Source organism: Megascapheus bottae, chromosome 13, assembly GCF_031878675.1.
Source record: "Megascapheus bottae isolate mThoBot1 chromosome 13, mThoBot2.hap1, whole genome shotgun sequence".
NCBI classification, from domain to species: Eukaryota; Metazoa; Chordata; class Mammalia; order Rodentia; family Geomyidae; genus Megascapheus; species Megascapheus bottae.
This window is the reverse complement of record NC_143521.1, coordinates 33,177,725-33,196,414: the sequence shown is the minus strand read 5'-3', so window position 1 is coordinate 33,196,414 and position 18,690 is coordinate 33,177,725. Positions and strand designations below refer to the sequence as shown.

General features: G+C 37.2%; 1 protein-coding gene across 1 annotated transcript in view; it reads right to left on the bottom strand.

The window, feature by feature from the left end:
* The window catches only part of Corin (corin, serine peptidase), a 195,736-nt gene that overhangs the window by 138,524 nt on the left and 38,522 nt on the right, over window positions 1-18,690 (bottom strand). Inside the window, exon 4 of the mRNA XM_090344076.1 lies at window positions 3,695-3,902. Within this exon, the coding sequence (XP_090200202.1) occupies window positions 3,695-3,902 (208 nt within the window). The remainder of the gene's footprint in view (window positions 1-3,694; window positions 3,903-18,690) is intronic.

Below are 18,690 nucleotides of genomic sequence, written 5' to 3'. Positions count from 1 at the left end.
ATGAGAAGTAGGGCTTGGCTTAAGGGTAGGGTGGTAGCCTTGAGCTGAAGAGCTCAGGGACAACACCCAGGCCAAGTTCAAGTCCCGTGACCCCCACACACACACACACACACACAAAAGCCTTTGGGCCAGGAGTGTGGACTAGTGGTAGAGAGCTTGTCTTTGCCTAGCATTCACAAAGACCAGAGTTCAATTCCTTGGAACCACATACATAGAAAAAGCTCAAAATGCTGCTGTGGCTCAAGTGGTAGAGCGCTAGCCTTGAGAAAGCCCAAGGACAGTGCTCAGGCCCTGAGTTTGAGCCCCTGGACTGGTAAAAAAAAAAATTAAAAAATAAAAAAATGTACTCACTACCTTACCTATGTAACTCAGTACCTACTTACCCTGCTCACCATTACAATAAAATATATATTTTTTAATCCATGGTTTTTAGCTTGTATTCTTAGTCTGGCTCCTAGCTTAAACTCATTAATGTCATATATATATATATATATATATATATATATACATATATCATATGATTATGACCAAAACATCATGCTTTTAAGGACACTTATTTGAGGAAACTCTTTGATCTTAAAAATCTATTAGAGGTGTTGAGTAAATGGTGGAAAATAGTCCTACAGTTTCTAGGTTGGAGGCAAGATGCTTAATCTCTAGTCATCTGGCTAGATAAAGTCTTTTTATTTCATTGACCCAGATATTAAAGATCTCAGCTAAGGACCTGATAGCAAACCAATACTCCTGTGGTCAGCGGGTTGGGGGTGAGCAATAACAAACATGACAAATTCCTAACATTAAGCCATCTCTGCAAAATATGAAAAGTTGACTGGGGTGACGAAAACTCAAAAAGACCTCCCGAGATTCTACAAACCAAGCCAAAATAAATTTCTCTCAGCTCTAGTTTAAATTTCAGGGTCATTTAGTTAAACAAAGTGAGTAAAGGTAGCGGTTCACGTCAAACATGTGTGACTGCAATATACATGCCTTCTTTCAAACATAGATGCTGCACTTGTACTTTGTATACAAAGACTCACTTATACATGTCTGTTATGCTTTTGGCTTAGTGCCAATTTTTTGCTACTATCTGATCTTTTTACACTGTCAAATCTTTTTATGGCTAAATGTAAAGTTTCCCTCATTGGCTCATTCGGTTTATGTCCCTCTCCACTTCCTGTCCACCATGAGGTGAAGAATCTCCTGTATCTTACTCTCTCTGTGATGTTCTGCCAAGCACATAATGCCAAGAAACCATGCACTAAACCCTCTGTCATAACAAGGAGAAAAACAATTCATATACTATCCCTTCTTAGTTACATATGTTTTTGAGCCATCCAAATATTTAAATCTTCATATTTTAGGATACATTCCATGTATTCCATTCCATTTCAACTAGCCTATATTACAGTATATGATAGACACAAATATTAAAAGCAACCACAATGTAAATTGTTCAAATCTATTGTTAAAACACATGATATGTCTAAGAATATCTGAGGTCTCAAAGGAACCAGGTTAAAAACTACAATCCATTATAACATTGTTTAATTTCATTGTTTAAGTTATTAAATGGCTATTTTCTCTGAGGCAGACTGTAAAATATAAAAACATGTTTGACCTTATATTTATTTCTCACAACATATTTATTCTCTTGAATCTATTTTCCTTATTAAATTAGGCTGCAGATCCCATGCATGCACCAAACAATACTGCTGGTCTGAAAGTACAATTATAAAACTAAAAATAATAATAAATATAATAATAAAATTAGAGCATGCTCCCAACAGACACTTGAAAACTGATAAGTTATTATTTATTTTAACAGAAAATGGAAAATAGTTTTCATATTAGCACATTTATCAAGGGATGAATCAGATTTTTTTAAGCAAATGTTCCTAAAACTTCTCTGAAAATTAAGAACTTTACCAAAACTTCCTAACCAATAATTCAAGTAGAGATTAAATTCTAATTCAAGAGTTTGATCAAAGTGAACTTGGAGACTCCTGGAAGCTGAATAAATTCCCTTTTATCATCTTTTCATGAGTACCGGAAACCCATAGAGAAATTAAAGCAAAAAGATAAAAGGGAAATTCTTCTAAACCAAGCAGAAATAGAACTGGAGTCCAACTCCAGAAGCCTTTTTGTAGCCTCTCTAATTTTCTTTTGGTCATTTAGTAGTCTACATTTTTGGCACTTCGACACTGAGCAAATGCTAGCAACCTATCTTTGTACTCCTCAGTTCACGACTAACATTTGTTCTTCTCAATTCAATTTTATAATAATTGCTGACATTCATTGAGCTCTGTAAGAGCTAGGCACCACTCCAAGGCCTCTATACTATTAAATCCTCACATTAGCTCTGTAAAATATAATTGCTTTGTAGAGGAGAATGTGACACATGGTTCCCTTGTCTGCTTTATCAGCCACTGGCGTGTTTACATATGGCCCTAGAAAAATGATGCATCCATATGGAACCTCTGGATCCTGTGAATGGGCTCATTTGGAAAAAGGGTCTTTGTAGATATACTTTAAGACCGTGACATTAAAAAATAGGATCCTGGAGTGTGCAGATGGACCCCAAATCTAATGCCAATGGTCCTTAGGTGGGGAAGAAGAGGAGGAGAGATAGATACAGAGAAGGCCCAGTGAAGACAGAGGCAGAGCTTGAAGTAATGTGACCAGAAATCATAGAAATGAAACCACTGGAAATTGTCAAGTATAAAAGAAATTTTCTCTTAGACCCCAGCAGATAGCATAGCCCTACAATTCGCTGGACTTCCAGTCTCCAGAACTGTGAGATAATACACGTCTGTTTTGCAAACAGCTCAGCTTTCAGCAATTTGCTACAACCACCATAGAAAACTGCTGTAACCATCATATCATATTCCTAGTGTCTAGAAACATAAAGAAACTTGTTTCAAATCATCACATTTTTTAACTTATTTTTTGTGTTTTTTTGTATCCAACTCAGGGCTTCACATATGGTAAGCGAGTTCTATACAGCTCAGACATCTTCCTAGCCCTACTATCCTACATTTCCATTTTGGAGAAGGACCAAACCAGCCTCTCTCTGTGTGCACAGGAGAGAACTCCCTCCAATTGGTTCCTTACTGTGTATGACAGAATTCCCTGAATGCGGTATTTGCTTGATAGTTCTTTTCTTACTTCTGCAGTAAGGAAGTACAATGAGAGAATGAGTTCAGTCTATTTGTTTCTTCTCTCCTTCGGGCCTAAAGGGCAGCCAAGGCTGTGGTCCTTGGAGGTTCCTTATCCATAATACCTCCTGGTACTTTTGACTCCTTTGCCCTTCAAGCTGTAGGTAGTCAAACTGCATCTGGAACCCCTGAGGCCCACCACCACTTATGTCTTATTTTTACCCTGTCCCAAACTCCAAAAATAGTCTCTCCAGTAAACACTTCCAGCTACCCCCTACTGTACTCTCTGCCTTCTGCCAGACACTCAGTGGCACAGTAACTGAGTCGCCATCTGATAGCATCCATCTAACACACTGGATAATTACCCCCATAAAATTATGCTGTTTTCCAAACGCTGCAGTTTCAATAGATTGTGATAGACATGAGTAGTGTTTTTCTCTCCTAGCAACAAACATAAAAGCTAGGACCTCCTGATGATTTTGCTCCTCTTGGATATTGTCCCTAGAATCTAGTGAGGCTCTATTTACAGGATGAATTACCTGTGGTCACCATCAATGATGCATTCAGGAAAGGCGAGGCTACAACCAAACAGCATGATGTGCTTATAGCAACTGAGGCGATGGAGGTTGGTGAAGAACTTGAGGAACTTCTCCATGTCCGTGTTTGTGACAAGTGAGAAGAGAGGGGTTACAGTGGTTTGGTAGGGTAGCATCTGACACTGGCTGTGAGTGATGTTCATGCAGGCACCTGAAAAGCGAAGACAATTTCATTTATATGGGGACTGTCAGAAATACATGCTGACCAAATCATTTGATAAGAGGGTATCACGCGTTCACAAGATAAAGCAGATTCTACCTTGCAGTAGGTAAGAACTACCACTGATATAGCCAATCCTATGTACGCATACACATAAATACGTGGATGTGATGATAAAAGCAACCTACTTATATTTACAGAAGAAGAAGAACAATTTTGTTGCCCAGAGGAAATGGATGGAAAAGTACACACTCTCACACAGATCAGTACATTACAGTGGGGAGGGACCATATGGATCAAGTAAAAGGGTGTGGGTGTGTGAGTGTATGTGTTGGTATTGTTGTAAGTGCCAGTACTAGGGCTTGAACTCAGAGTCAGAATGCTCTCCTTGAGTCCTTGAGCTTTTTTGACAAAGGATGGTGCCCTACCACTTTAGCCATACTTCTACTTCTGGCTTTTTGCTTGCTAAATAAAGGTAAAAGTCTCACAGACTTTTCTGTCTGAGCAAGTTTCAAATTTCAATTCTCAGACCACAGTCTTCTAGTATTGTAGATCTGAGCCACTGGCACCCAGTTCTCAAGCAAAAGTTTTACAGCACGAATATCCTTTGATATTCTGATACCATTTCTAGAAATATATCCTTAAGAAAAATAAATATGATTGTGAACATAGATAGATCACCAAGGATTTATTTCTGTATAGTGTAATACTTTTTAAAGATAGGTATCTATCTGAGCATGCAACAAAGGTTTGAAACATTATGGAACAAACAATAAAATTCTTAGCCCTGGTATATTTTCACAGAAAGACTAAATTAAAATATATTGTTTTGTAAATGCATACACCTATGCAAGCATTTGCAGTGTTGCCTATATTACTGCTCAGGATTAGCTCAGAACTTCCAACTTCACATTTCTTTAGTCAGCTTTCCCAGTCATCATCACATGCACAGCAACTAATTCTTTCATTCCAGAAACTTGCCTTGTTAGCTCCAATATAACCTGAAATGTTAACATGATCTTGCTTACCACCCCATAGGATTTAAGGGCAGTGTTCTATTTTCTTTTTGCCTATTTGTTTTTAGTACTAAGACCTGAACTCAGGGCTGCAAGTTGGCTAGACTTGTGCAAGATCACTAAGCCATGCTTATAGCCCTGCTGGGTTATTTTTGGGGTGGGAGAGGTGTGAGCCTGAACCTCAGTCTATTTTAGGTTTTCCATTGTCATTGGGATCACAGCATCAACACACCCAGCTGTACAGAACTATATCCCTCTATAGAGAGAGCATCTCTGAGTCTTTTTTGCCCTAGCTGGCCTGGAACCACAATCCTCTCAATCTCAGCACCCCGTGTACCTAGGCTTGCAGGCATGAGCCAGTGGCACCCAGCTAATTTTTTTCCACATTTTCTTATTGGTTCATATAAAGACTTGTTTCTAATTTCATTAAAGGTGTGTTGTTATTTAAACAAGATACTATTTTAAAACAAAATATTACAGCTTTAGAATTGAAACAATTCAATTTTTAAAAGAGGACGTTCAATAACTATGAAAACCTCTCTTCCAAGTGCTATATAATTTCCAGAGAAATGGTGGGAATAGCTTCTCTAACTCTAAGGCTAATTCTATTTCAACAAACACATGCTAGCAGATAAGCCATCATCTTTGACAGCATGTCTAAACTAACTTATTTATAATACAGAATAAATGCACCCCTAGCAGCGGGATTCACAACCTTTTGTCTTTATTGGATCAGATGACTAGAGTCCCTTTCTGATCTTTCCTCTCTTTTCTAGGCCTCCTTCTAAGTACATTTCCTATCTCATTTTTTCTTCCAAACTTCTCTGAAAAGTCTTCCCCAAATGGCCAGAGTGTTGCTATCAGATCAAAGAGCCTTGTGCTTCCTTAAAAGATATAATTCCCCATTGTTAGACAACATTCATCCATCACCCAAATGTGCTGAGATCACTGGGGGGAAGATCAAAACAGGATTTCCACTTTCAAAGCCAACCAACACTAGATCTTACAATAGATGGACACAGAATTTAAAAGTACACCTCCTGTTAGTGCACAAAATTCAGAACACGACATAGATATATGAATTCATTTCTCCTTCAATGCTGAGGTAGAACATTCTGGACAAGCTTCATGAAGATGTCACTCATGTTACTTAGCAACAGAAGTTATAACACATTTCACCATGAAAAGGTGTTATAAGCAAGGAGAACATATAGACAACAGACTTGAAGAATGACAGCCATCATGAGAACTGGTACAGAAATTTCCTTATAAAAAGCTGAGGATAGGGTCAGGAGTTTGGCCTAGTGGTAGAGTATTTGCCTAGCATACACGAAAACCCGGGTTCAATTCCTCGGTACCACATATATAGAACAAAACTGGAAGTGGTGCTGTAGCTCAAGTGGTAGAGCTCTAGCCTTGCGAAAAATCCAAGAACAGTGCTCAGGCCCTGAGTTCAAGCCCCACGACTAGCAAAAAAAAAAAAAAAAAAGCTGAGGCTAGCCAGACGCAGTGGCTCATGCCTGTAATCCTAGCTACTCTGGAGGCTGAGATCTGAGGATCAAGGTTCCAAGCCAGCCCAAGCACAAAAGTACCTGAGACTCTTATGTCCAATTAACCTCTAGAAAACAGGAAGTGGGGCTTGGCTCAAGAGTAGGTCAGTAGCCTTGAGCTGAAGAGCACAGGGACAGCACCCATGACCCACACAAAAATAAGTAAATAAATATCTGAGGATAAATTTTTCTCTATTAAAAAAATGTAAAAGAATTTACAGAAAATTCATATTTGAGGAGCTATTTACTGACAGCCAACTTTGTGCTAGATAACAAAACAGACACGGATTCTCTAGGGCACATTTACCCCATTTTCACAACCCAATGAAGTGATTTCATACAACTATTTTATCCAAGGAAACTCTATTTCAAAAGGCTAAGAAAAATGCCTAGGGATACAGAGCTATTAAGAACAAATTCCCAATTTGAAATCTGTCTCCTATATAACTTTTTTTTCCTAGAGGCAACTTAGGGTTATTATGTTAAAAATTAATTCTTAGGGAAGATAATTCCTAATGTACCATAGAAAGAAAAGGCTAACATATAATATCACAAGGCCGTGTACTAGTCCATTTTCTGTTGCACATAACACAAAGCCAAAGTTATTAAAAAGGTAGTTACCAGATACTGATGTCTGCAGTCCTAGCTACCCAGGATACTGATATCTGAAGACTCATGGCTCTAGGACAGTCTAGAAAGAACAGTTTACTAAACTCTATCTCCAAATTAACTAGCAAAAAGTAAACTAGAGATGTAGTTCAGCGACTGATAGAGCATAAACAGTCTAACAAGCACAAGACCCTAAATTCATGGTCCTGTACCATCAAAGAGAGAGGGGTTAGGAAGGAAGGGAGGGAGGGAGGGAGGGAAGGAGGGAGGGAGGAGAAGGAGAGGGATGGGGAGAGAAGGGAAAGATTTATTTGGGTTTATAGTCTTACTAATCCAAGGCTGAGTTGTCATATCTGGTTAAGACTTTTGTGCTGGTGGGGTTTTGTACTGAATCATCAGGTACTATGGCTCATTATGGGGCAAAACAGCAATCTTGCTAAGTCTCATCTCTCCAACCCTTCTCTTTTTTTGTCAGTCATGGGGCTTGAACTCTGGGCTGGATGCTGTCCCTGAGCTCTTCAGCTCAAGACCAGTGCTCTACCACCCTGAGCCACCGTGCCACCTCCCCCAACTCTTCTTATGAACTCTTCTAATTGCATCATGGATCCTCAACTTCTGTAATTAATCTACTCCATATTTCAACACAAAGCCTGCCAATCCCATGTACCATCAACATAGGATTTTTTTTTTTTTTGAGAAGGGCTGGAGTGTCTCACGGTGAAGCCAAAGCTGACTTCAATCCTATGATTCTCTTGCTTCAACATCCTGACTGCTAAGATGGCAGGCACGTCCAACCATCCCTGCCTAAAACTGAGTTTCCAATTCATAAAATTCTGAAACATATTCCAATGCTCTTACTAAGGATCTGTATTAGTGAACAGTATTCCCATACTTAAATATTACATTTTGTAATATTTACTTTATTTTGCCAGTCCTGGGGCATGAACTCAGGGCCTGAGTGCTGTCCTTGGGCTTTCTCAAGGCTAGAGCTCTACCACTTGAGTCACAACCCCATTTCCAGCGTTTCCTGTTTGTGATACCAAGGAATCGAACCCGGGTCTTCGTGCATGCCAGGCAAGCACTCTACCACTAGGCCAAACTCTCGGCCCAACTATTACATTTTATAATTATGCCATATTCTTTAAGAATTGTCAGCCTTTAAATCCATGCTTTTGATGGTAGAATGTATTTGAAGCAATTAGATGACCAAGAGACTCCCTTCATAACCTAGCCAAAGAATATATTGAATATTGAAAGATCATTTGAAAAAAATTTGATAGAAGAATCATTTTGGGTTTGATATACTACATCCATACATTTACAAGTCACACAAACATGTACTATATATGTCTCTCTCTATATATGTCTATCCATGTATATGTCTAAACATATATATGACTGTACATAACATGTTATATATGTCTATAAAGTACATGTTTATGTGACTTGTATATCAAAAACCAAAAACTAAAATATGATTCTTCTATCTGGAATTTTTATATGTAGACATATATAACATATATGTCTATACATATATATGTCTGTCTGTACATATGTATAGACATATATATGTATATATACATACAAACATATATATATTAGTCTTCACTTGGAGAGAACCTATACTCAGGAAGTGATGAAATAACAGATCTTTAAAGTCTCAAAATAACTGGTATAACCCAAATAAAAACAGTTCGGGGGTCCATGAGTTTGGCCTAGTGGCAGAGTACTTGTGTAGCATGCACCAAGACCCGGGTTCAATTCCTCGGTACCACATACATAGAAAAGGCTGGAAGCAGTGCTGTGCAGCTCAAGTGGCAGAGTGCTAGCCTTGAGAAAAGCCCAAGGACGGTGCTGAGGCCCTGAGTTCGAGCCCCACGACTAGCAAAAAAAAATTCATATTTCCATAAACATTTTTCAAAACAGAGTCAAATTATAAAATTTGATCCTATTAATACAGCAGATTTTCTCATGATAAATGAAGAAACTAGGGCTTCTACAGTCATGTTGCTTGGCAGAAAGGTGATAAGTGGATAGACTTATGAAACAGACAGGCAGAAACAAGTAGGTAAATGAATAAAATGTGATCTACAGAAAAACACAAGATCAGTAACAAAACAGACTGATACTCAGACATTCTACCTTTGATGCAACCTTGTTTTCCCTATGCCTAGTTGTTATTAGCACTGCCAACATCGAAGAAACCCCAAAGAGCAAGAATTTGAGGTAAGGGAAGGAAAAGAAGACTTAATGAAAGGGAAAATTATTTTGATGACTGAAAGATATAAAATGAGATATATATGGATTGGCAGAAAGTATGTCACTGGGTAAGAGTAGAAAAAACTTAACTACAAATACAGTGACACATAAAGGTCCTAAAGCTTCAGTCTGGTCAGAATCACGCAAGTGTAGGGAAGGATCTGCTTATTCATGAGAAAGAATGATATCGTACTGTTTGCAAAGAATTAGTGGGACCTGAAAAAAATTATGTTAAATGAAGTAAGTTGGGTTCATAGGGATAAAGGTTGTACATTTTCCCTAATATGTGGAAGCTAGAATTTGTTAATAAACATATAAGTAAATGCATGGGTGGTACATAAATGTATACAAATCTATTAACTGAAATACGGTAGATTCAAGGGAGATCTCTATTAATGTAACTCCTTCAAAACAAACACTAGGAAACAGGTACTTAAAAGGGGCATGAGAGGGGACACAAATGAAGAGGAGAAGGTAGGGAGAAGGGAGCCAAGAATTCAACATGTATTCTATAAAATTAAGAAAAGTGAGCGAAGAGATGGGTTAGGAAGGATGGGTGAGAATGTTGAAAGGCATGACATGGATTAAGATGTATTATACTCATAAAGTACTTTGTTAAATGGCAACACCTTTGTACAACTACTTTAATCATCATCATCATCATCTGTTCATTTGGGAACAAATATGAAAAGGGAATTACTTTTATAGGCTTTAGCCCCTTTATACTCAGACAATTGTGTCAATTCCCTATTTCCCCTCTGACTTAACACCTAGGTCAAGTCTTATTTTTTCCTAGAATGCCTCATTGTCTGGAGGATAATTCTGTATTGTACGTGGATGCATTCTCACCAGGAGAAATGAGTTTCCTAAGCCAGCTGCCTGCTGTGTGACTTGAAAGCCCCTTCTCTGCGGGGAAGGGAAGGGCACTGTTGAAACTCCCAGTAGCTTCTCCTCCATCAAACTCGGTTTTCCTATGGGGTAGGAAAGCAGCAGGGTGGTTTTTTTCCTTCCCTGAGAGTAAACTACCACATCCTAAAAAATTTAAAGGTCTAGGTTGAAATGTAAAATCACATATAAAATACAGGGGGACGGAAGTAACCATAATGTTGATACAGGCATCATTATGCATTATCTTAAATAAGTTGACGTCTAGGATGAAACTGGGGAGGACAATATAAAAAGAGGGAAAAAAAGTCAAAGAACAAAGTTCCTGATGCTACTGATGAAACAGAAATACGTACTCTTATCATCTCAATTCTTAATCACCATCGGTGGAAAGCTGTGACCTAATAGGTTTTTCAGAGCATATCTTAATGTTAAGTCACAGTAAATTGGAGAAAAAAGATCAAAGACAAAAAGAAAGTGCTTCTCAGGATTGTTTCAGTGATTTATTTTGTTTTTATCACCTGACTCTGGTTTTCTGGAGCAGATTAGGGCTTTTTCCACTGATATCTCAATGATCTTAGATATTAAAATTTCTAGAATTAGAAAAGATGAGTCTTTGTAGGATCCCCCCACAATGTCCACATGCAAAGCATGATGAAGTCTGTTGTGTCTATTTTTGGAATTAGTCAAAATTTTTACTGATGTGATTAGGTTGTATTTTGTTTTTGTTTTTGTTTTTGTTTTTAGGTGTGAAACAGTGACTTGAAATTGACATCTGAGCTTTGGCTCATTGGCTAGCACTCTACCAATCAAGCCACATCTCCAAACTCTCATGTGGTTAGTTTTCAAATGCAATGTTAAAAATAAATGGAAGAGAAACTAAAGTATATTATGTGTATATAAGGAACTATCACCATGAAAATCTATGTACAATTAGTTTGTGCCAAATTTAAATAAAGAATAACTGGTTAGCATTCTTAAACAGAGACTCGATCTAAGATCCTGAGTAAGTAAAATTAAAGTGATCATACCCACAATCTATCTACTTCTGTTAAGGAAGGAAAAAAAAAAAAGATTAACTTACCAGATACTTTTCTACTCTTTTTTTTTTTTTTTTTTTTTTGCCAGTCCTAGCCCTTGAGCTCAGGCCATGAGCACTGTCCTTGGGCTTTCTCAAGGCTAGAACTCTACCACTTGAGCCACAGCACCACTTCTGGCTTTTTTTCTATGTATGTGGTACCAAGGAATCGAACCCCGGTCTTCATGCATGCTAGGCAAACACTCAAACTCCCAGCCCTCTCTTCTACTTTTATAGTACTGATTTTTATAGCTCACATTCTCTACTGTCCTTAATTTCAAATGATTTTCTTTCTAATCATTGCAATATCATAAATGCTTGTTTTTTATTATTTAGCTTACATGGCATTCCTTTAAACAATGGGCTCTTAAATTTTTCTGAAAATAAGCTAGAGAGTCACTTTTAAAATAAAAGCAAAATGGCACTTAAAACATTGGTTAGAATGCAAAATATGACATTAATAGGGAAGAACTCTAATGTAAAGTGAAAAGTTAACTTTCTAAATCATTTGTTCCTTTTTTGCCTAATACCCTAATCTCAGGGGAAAAAAATACCCCCAGTAACTTTTCATGTACACAATTGTACACTTAACAGATCACTGGTATGGAAGCATTATACCAGGAAGTAATATTTTATCAGAGTAGAATTAATTCACCCTAATTTATTTATATTGTTTTATTTTTGTCTCATAGATTTGCTTCACAGGACTCCCGTGAGGATGTTTTTACATTTGCTTGTCCCACTCAGAGATTACACATTGCCCTTTTCAGTAGTTTGCAAAGAAAGCCATAGCAGAGTTGGCCTTCTCAAATTTTCTCTTTTTGAAAGATTTCATTCAGTCAGTTATTACATGTTTGGCAGCTTGCTGGTTGGTAGCTTTCATGACCACCTCCTTTGGGAAAACCCTTTTGTGGCTCTCCCCTTTTGACTCCACACTTGCACTTCTGCCTTCCATGTTTGCAGAAGCACTACAACACAACACTCCTGGCATTGTGCTCTGCCCTTCCCATACATTTACTCATTTGCCCCCTCCAAGTTATTCACTGGCTTCACAGCTGAGGAAACAAGGTTAAGTGTGTCTTCAAGACTCCCACAGCTGGTAAATGACAAGGCTGGAATTTAACTCAAGTCATTCAACCCCACGTCCAGGTCCCTTTATATCAACAGCTGTCTGTCTGAGCCAACACTGTTTAGTGACATCCTGCCATTAAGGTATCCGCTGCCCTGAGTTCCACAGAGGCAAGGAGCATCCGTTCATTCAAAAAAAAAAAAAATTCTAGGGCAGGGAGTTTGGCCTAATGGTAAAGTGCTTGCCTAGCATGCACAAAGAGCCTGGTTCTATTCCTCGGTAACACGTATAGAGAAAAGCTGGAAATGGTACTGTGGCTCAAGTGGTAGAGCTCTAGCCTTGAGAAAGCCCAAGGAGGAGTCCAAGTGTTCAGGCCCTGAGTTTAAGCTCCGGGACTAGCAAAACAATAATTCTATTTCAATTGATTCTTACTATGTGCCAGGCACTACTCTAACAACAAAGAAAAGAATACTAAACCGCAATGTCCCTGCCTTCAAATAACTTGTGGTCAAATGTGTGTGGAAGGGGGTGGGAAGGGAGATAAATGCTGAAACATGAATAAATACATCTATGAGATAACTAGATTTAATCCTAGAATTTGGAAAGAACCAAAGAAGCAGATGTGCTTCCCTAAAGTAGATGTGTATCACAATAAGCTTGTTCTCATTAGGACCTGACTAAGAACTACTAGTTTTATAAAGCCTGCCAGAAAGAAAATGGATTTTGTGCCAACTCTCACAGTCAATCAATCAATCCAGTCATGAAGGAAGAATTATCATGTGTGATTGTGTCACAAGAGCAACTATCACAAAAGCCTGAAAACCATATACTACGTACAAGGACCAATACAAGTTTATATTATGACACTGGTAGGAGGATCTCTGTTCAACTGTTTCTTTCATATTGTCATGATACAACCATTAATACAGATCTTTGTAACTCAGGGTTGTTATTTGCAAAATGGCTAGTATAATCTTCATTTCCACCTCAAAAGCTTCCCATGGCCCAGCTTCTTTGAACACACTCATGGCTAGAATCATTGCAGCACAGTGCTCTGCCAGTCACAAATAAACCTAAGTCATCTTTTGGAGTATTTCTGATTGATGTGTAAGTTGACTGTATTAGAAGTAAATTCTTCTTTCAACAACTATACCAGAACTAAATACTCAAACAGCAGCAATATTATAAAATTAATAAGTCAAGAGACAAGTTGACCCTATCTTTTGATTTTTTAAGTCATATTTACACTCAGCTAGTTTGTTGGATACATTTCATCTTCATAGTTCCTGTCATTCCCTCCCCCCCCCCCCAGTCTTGGGTCTTGAATTTAGTGCCTGGGCACTTCCCTGAGCTTCTTTTGCTCAAGGCTAGCACTCTACCAGTTAAGCCACAGTGCCACTTCTGGCTTTTTCTGTTTATGTGGTACTGACGAATCGAACCCAGGGCCTCATGCATGCAAGGCAAGAACTCTACCACTAAGCCACATTCCCAGCCCATCTAGGGCCTCTTATAATACTTCAGTTGTCCTCATTTCATGTTTACTGAAGATGCAAAGTCACCCAATAAGAACATCAAAAGGAAGCAACTCCCTCCTTGTCACTAGATTAACAATAGGAGTTAAATGACTCCAGGGTATCAAGCCACCATAGAGGCCTGACTAAGAACTAGTCTTTTCAGAGGACAGTCATTGTACTGTGGCATCTCATGTAAGCTGTTTCTTCATCTTTTCATCTAATCCTTGTGTTTTATTCTCATTACAGAATCAGCACTAATTAATACAGCTATACTTTAACTGGAGTTCTATCAATTACTAGAATCCAAAGGGATTCGCTAAAATATTTTATAATGAATGAAGTAAGTTTCCAGGACTTAAATGAGATAGACTTTTTGGCAGAATGGCATGTAAAAAGAGTGTTCTATGTAATCTCAAATATTCAGACAGAAGGAAGATGCTCAAAAGATCTATCATACAACATAGTAGCCACAGTTAATAACAATAGATTATATATCTTGAAATTCGTTAGACCTTTCCCACAAATAAATGTTCAAGATTAAAAGAAAAAGAAAACAAATCTAAGTAATATTTTTCCTCTCATATCTCATATAAAGAAAGCCAGTACCTTGCACTGGATGGGTAAATGGGTCACCAAGGGACCAGTTAGTTAGGCAATGCTTGTATCTGCTATTCCTGGCTATATTATAAAGTCAACCTTCATCACAAGTTTATCAGCCAAGTAGAATAGTAAAGGTCATTCTCTGTAACTCATATAAAATGAAATAGTCCACCAAAAGGATTTGATAAGATATTATGTCCTTGGAACACCAGAGTAACAAGATTCTAGATTCTTACCCAATTGTAACAATTTTATTTCTCAAAAGAGAAAATCAAGGAACAAAAGAAAGACAAGGCCGGGCACAGTGGCTTATGCCTGTAATCCTAGCTACTGAGGAGGCTGAGATCTGAGGATCGTGGTTCAAAGCCAGCCAGGGCACTAAAAATCTGTGAGACATTCATCTCCAATTAACCACCAGAAAACTGGAAGTAACACTGTGGCTGAAAAGGAGGACGGGTTAGCCTTGAGATGAAGAGCTCAGGGACAACACCCAAGCCTAGAGTTCAATCCCACAACAGAAAAAAAAAAAAGTAAGACAAGTTTTCTTTATAATAGTTATATTTCTAAAACACTTTACCAATTAGTGAAGGCATAATTAAGCCAACATCTTGCTAATTTATGCAAAAAATGTAAGTACCTTTGTGAAATTATAAGGTTTTTCAACTAGCTAGCTCCTGTTGCCAGGAGAAGCATTTTCTACATAATTACCTACATTCTAGACTTAGTCGGGTTTGGGATTTTGCATTATTGTTTATTTATTTGTCAGTCATGGGCTTGAATTCAGGGCACCTTGGTTCTATTACCTGAGCTTTTTCACTCAAGGCTAGCCTTCTATCACTTTGAGCCACAGCACCACTTCCAGTTTTGTGGTGGTTAATTACAGATAAGAGTCTACAGACTTTCCTGCCCATGCTGGCTTTGAATGCTCAGCCTCAGCCTCTTGAGGACGTAGGATTACAGGCTCGTTCCTTAATGCAGCTCCAGTCTTGAGAAATTCTCTTGCCAAGCTTCAAGCTTTTGCAGCATATGTATAAATATGTATCTGTCTGTACAAGCAGATTCACATTCAGTTCAATCATTTCATTTGATCTATCTATCTATCTATCTATCTATCTATCTATCTATATGAATATGTATGATTTTATAAACATATACATGTTTACATATACGTGCATATACATGTGTGTACATATACACACAGACTACTTACATGAATATATATGCATATTTTACTTTTTTCTAAGATGTTTAGGAACATATTCATTCATTCAACAAACACTAAAACAGTCCTCTAACAAGTCAATATTTTATTATAGACCAACTACTTATATTCCATCACAACTAGGAAAATATTTCACTTTTTAGTAATTTTAAGATAATTACATTGTGACCCTATTTAATCACACGATTTTGAATTATGCAGAACTGACTAATAATAGCAGTTCAAAGTTATATAGAGCTTTCAAACACCTCAGAGTGTGATAGCTCCACAATCTTGATTCAAATTCTGGCTTTACTAATCTGTATTTCTGTGACCTCTAGTAAGTTATTAAATTTCTCTCTGTTTATTAGGTTCCTAGTCTATAAAACAGTATAATATATAATTATGGAAATCAGTGTGAAAAGTCAATAATATTTTCATAATGCCTAAGTGATAGCATGAAGCATAGAAATTATTGTGGCCAGCAAGAGCTCTTTGTGAGAGCTCTGAGGGGCTGAGAGTGTAGTTTACTGGGAGATTGTATGGTTAGGGTGAAGTCCTCAGTAAAAACCTAAAACTAGACCATGTTTTTGTTTAGCCAAAATTTACTTCAATACCCATGAAAACGTTTTTTTTCATGCCAACAACTGTTTAAAAACATCAATTATATAATGATTAGAATATATGAAATGACTTACTAGGACAATGCATTCTCTGGATATGGAATAAATAATAATGAACTCTCAGCTTGTGTGGATTTGCTATAAAAATATGTTATGCTTGAATATAATAGCAAATACAACAGGACAGACTCAAATACTCTCAAGGTAGACTAATATAGTAAGATCTATAATACCATTTAGACACTTATCCAAATATATTCATAAAATATTCACTCACCCTTTTCAACTTAGAATTCTCTAAACTTAAAATCTGTAATCATTCAGACTAAAACAGATTTGGTATTTAGACTTTACTCTGAATCTACAAATAAAGATTTCCAGGGAACAAGACTGTAAGTAAAGACATATTGTTAAAACTCAATAAGAAATATTTGCAATGAAATTCTAGTAGTATTTTTGAAATGCACATGACATACTATTGCTTTCTTATACATAAATACAGCTCTTGTCCCTATTACAAGATAGTGTAATATTACAGAATAAAAATAATAAAACTGTGAGGAATCACTGGACAAAAAGAAGTAGGACAACGCTTACCAGTTGTAAGCATCTCCTCTCTTCCCTACCTCATCCTTAACTGAATAGTTGCCCTGATGTTTAGAAAGACATTACCCTATCCACAGCTCTATGTAGACCCTACCTAGCCAATAATGATCAGCTCAGGGCATTGCTCAGGCAGTGGAATTAGCTCAGTGGTAAATAAGATCAAAGTTGGTCCAATCCAGGAATAAAACAGTCTATATCATTTGGTGGACCCAATGTAAAATAGATGAACATCTGTGGTCCTTTGTTCAAAGGTTTTACATTACTTGTAATATTTATTATGAATAACTTCTTGGATTTTCAAGAAGGCAGCAGAAGAGCATTATACTAGGTGCAGGATACTTCTGCTTGTGAGATTTTGCGCACTATATATAGGCTTACCTGCATATGAAGCTGGAAGGAAAGGAGATCGCTCTGTAAAGAACTTTCATAACTCTCAGGATAATTATAAACCAAGTCATAACGTAAACAGGAAAACAATCCACCAAAGGTTAGAATAATGTCATCTTATTAATGGATAAAGTTGGAAGACAGAGAAATAGATTAATATAATTGACTGATGAAAAGACTAATATAAGACTAATATGGCATGAGTTATCAAAAATAGACCCAGAGAGGCTAAAAGTAGAACCATGGCTGCCAGAAGCACGACAGAGGTAAGGTAGAGGGGAGTCACTGATAGTCACGTAAAATGGAAGAGTTCTAGAGACCTTCTAGAAAGCACTGCGATAGCAATAATGCATTACACTTCATATTTCAGTTGCAATGAACATTTCATGATATGTTTTTTGCCACAGTAAAAAAGAGAACACACAGCTTTGGTTAATCTCATGTTGTTACTGTATCTGACTTTGTTACCTGGTATACTTTATAGACATTTATTTGTTTAATTTGAAATAGGAAAGGGAAGAGGGGAAAACAAGATGATTGGGAGGGGGTGGGAGGAGGGAAATGAGGACAAAAACATGAGAAGGGGTATCAATGTGTGAGAAGTAATGCAGCTACTATCTGGCAGATGTAACTGTAACCCCTCTATACATTACCTCGACAATAAAAAATTAAATTAAAAATTAAAAAAGAGGGCACAGAATGACTAATTTTCTATTGTTCTCAGATGAACCCATTGATGTTTTCCATAATGGTCTGACACATACCATTCCTATAATATAAAGATTATTTTGAGGAAGAAAGTATAGTATCTCTACATGGCCAACTTCTTGAAATGACTGAATTTGCATTGATTCCTAGAATATCAAGGTCAGCCTTTCATAGGCTGTGGATAAAACTGAAAAGTAAAGGCTCTGTTTAGTTATTCAAGGACAGTTTTAAATTTGCTCTAAAATTTAAGAATGTAGCAGTATCACTAAAAATGGAAACTCACTAACCGGTCTTTGTACTTACAATCCATTTTTTAATTGTAAATACAACTTGATGATTTCTAGAGGAATGATCTATCTATTATAGCATGAAAACTCTGAATTATAGAAATAAAATGTATCTTTGTGATTATTCTTAGTGTGTACCTGGTATGTTGTATATACGTTAATTTGTTTATTTGAAATAGGGAAGGGAAGGGGAAAAACAAGATAATTAGGAGAGGGAGATGGGAGGGAAAGTGGGAGAAAAACATGGAAAGAAGTATCAATGTTCAAGAAGTAATGTACCCATAACCTGACAAGTGTAACTGAACCACTCTATATAGCATCCCAACAATTAAATACAACTTAAAAAGGAAAGAACTTGTTCAGGAAAAGTTTTCATTAAAAAACACT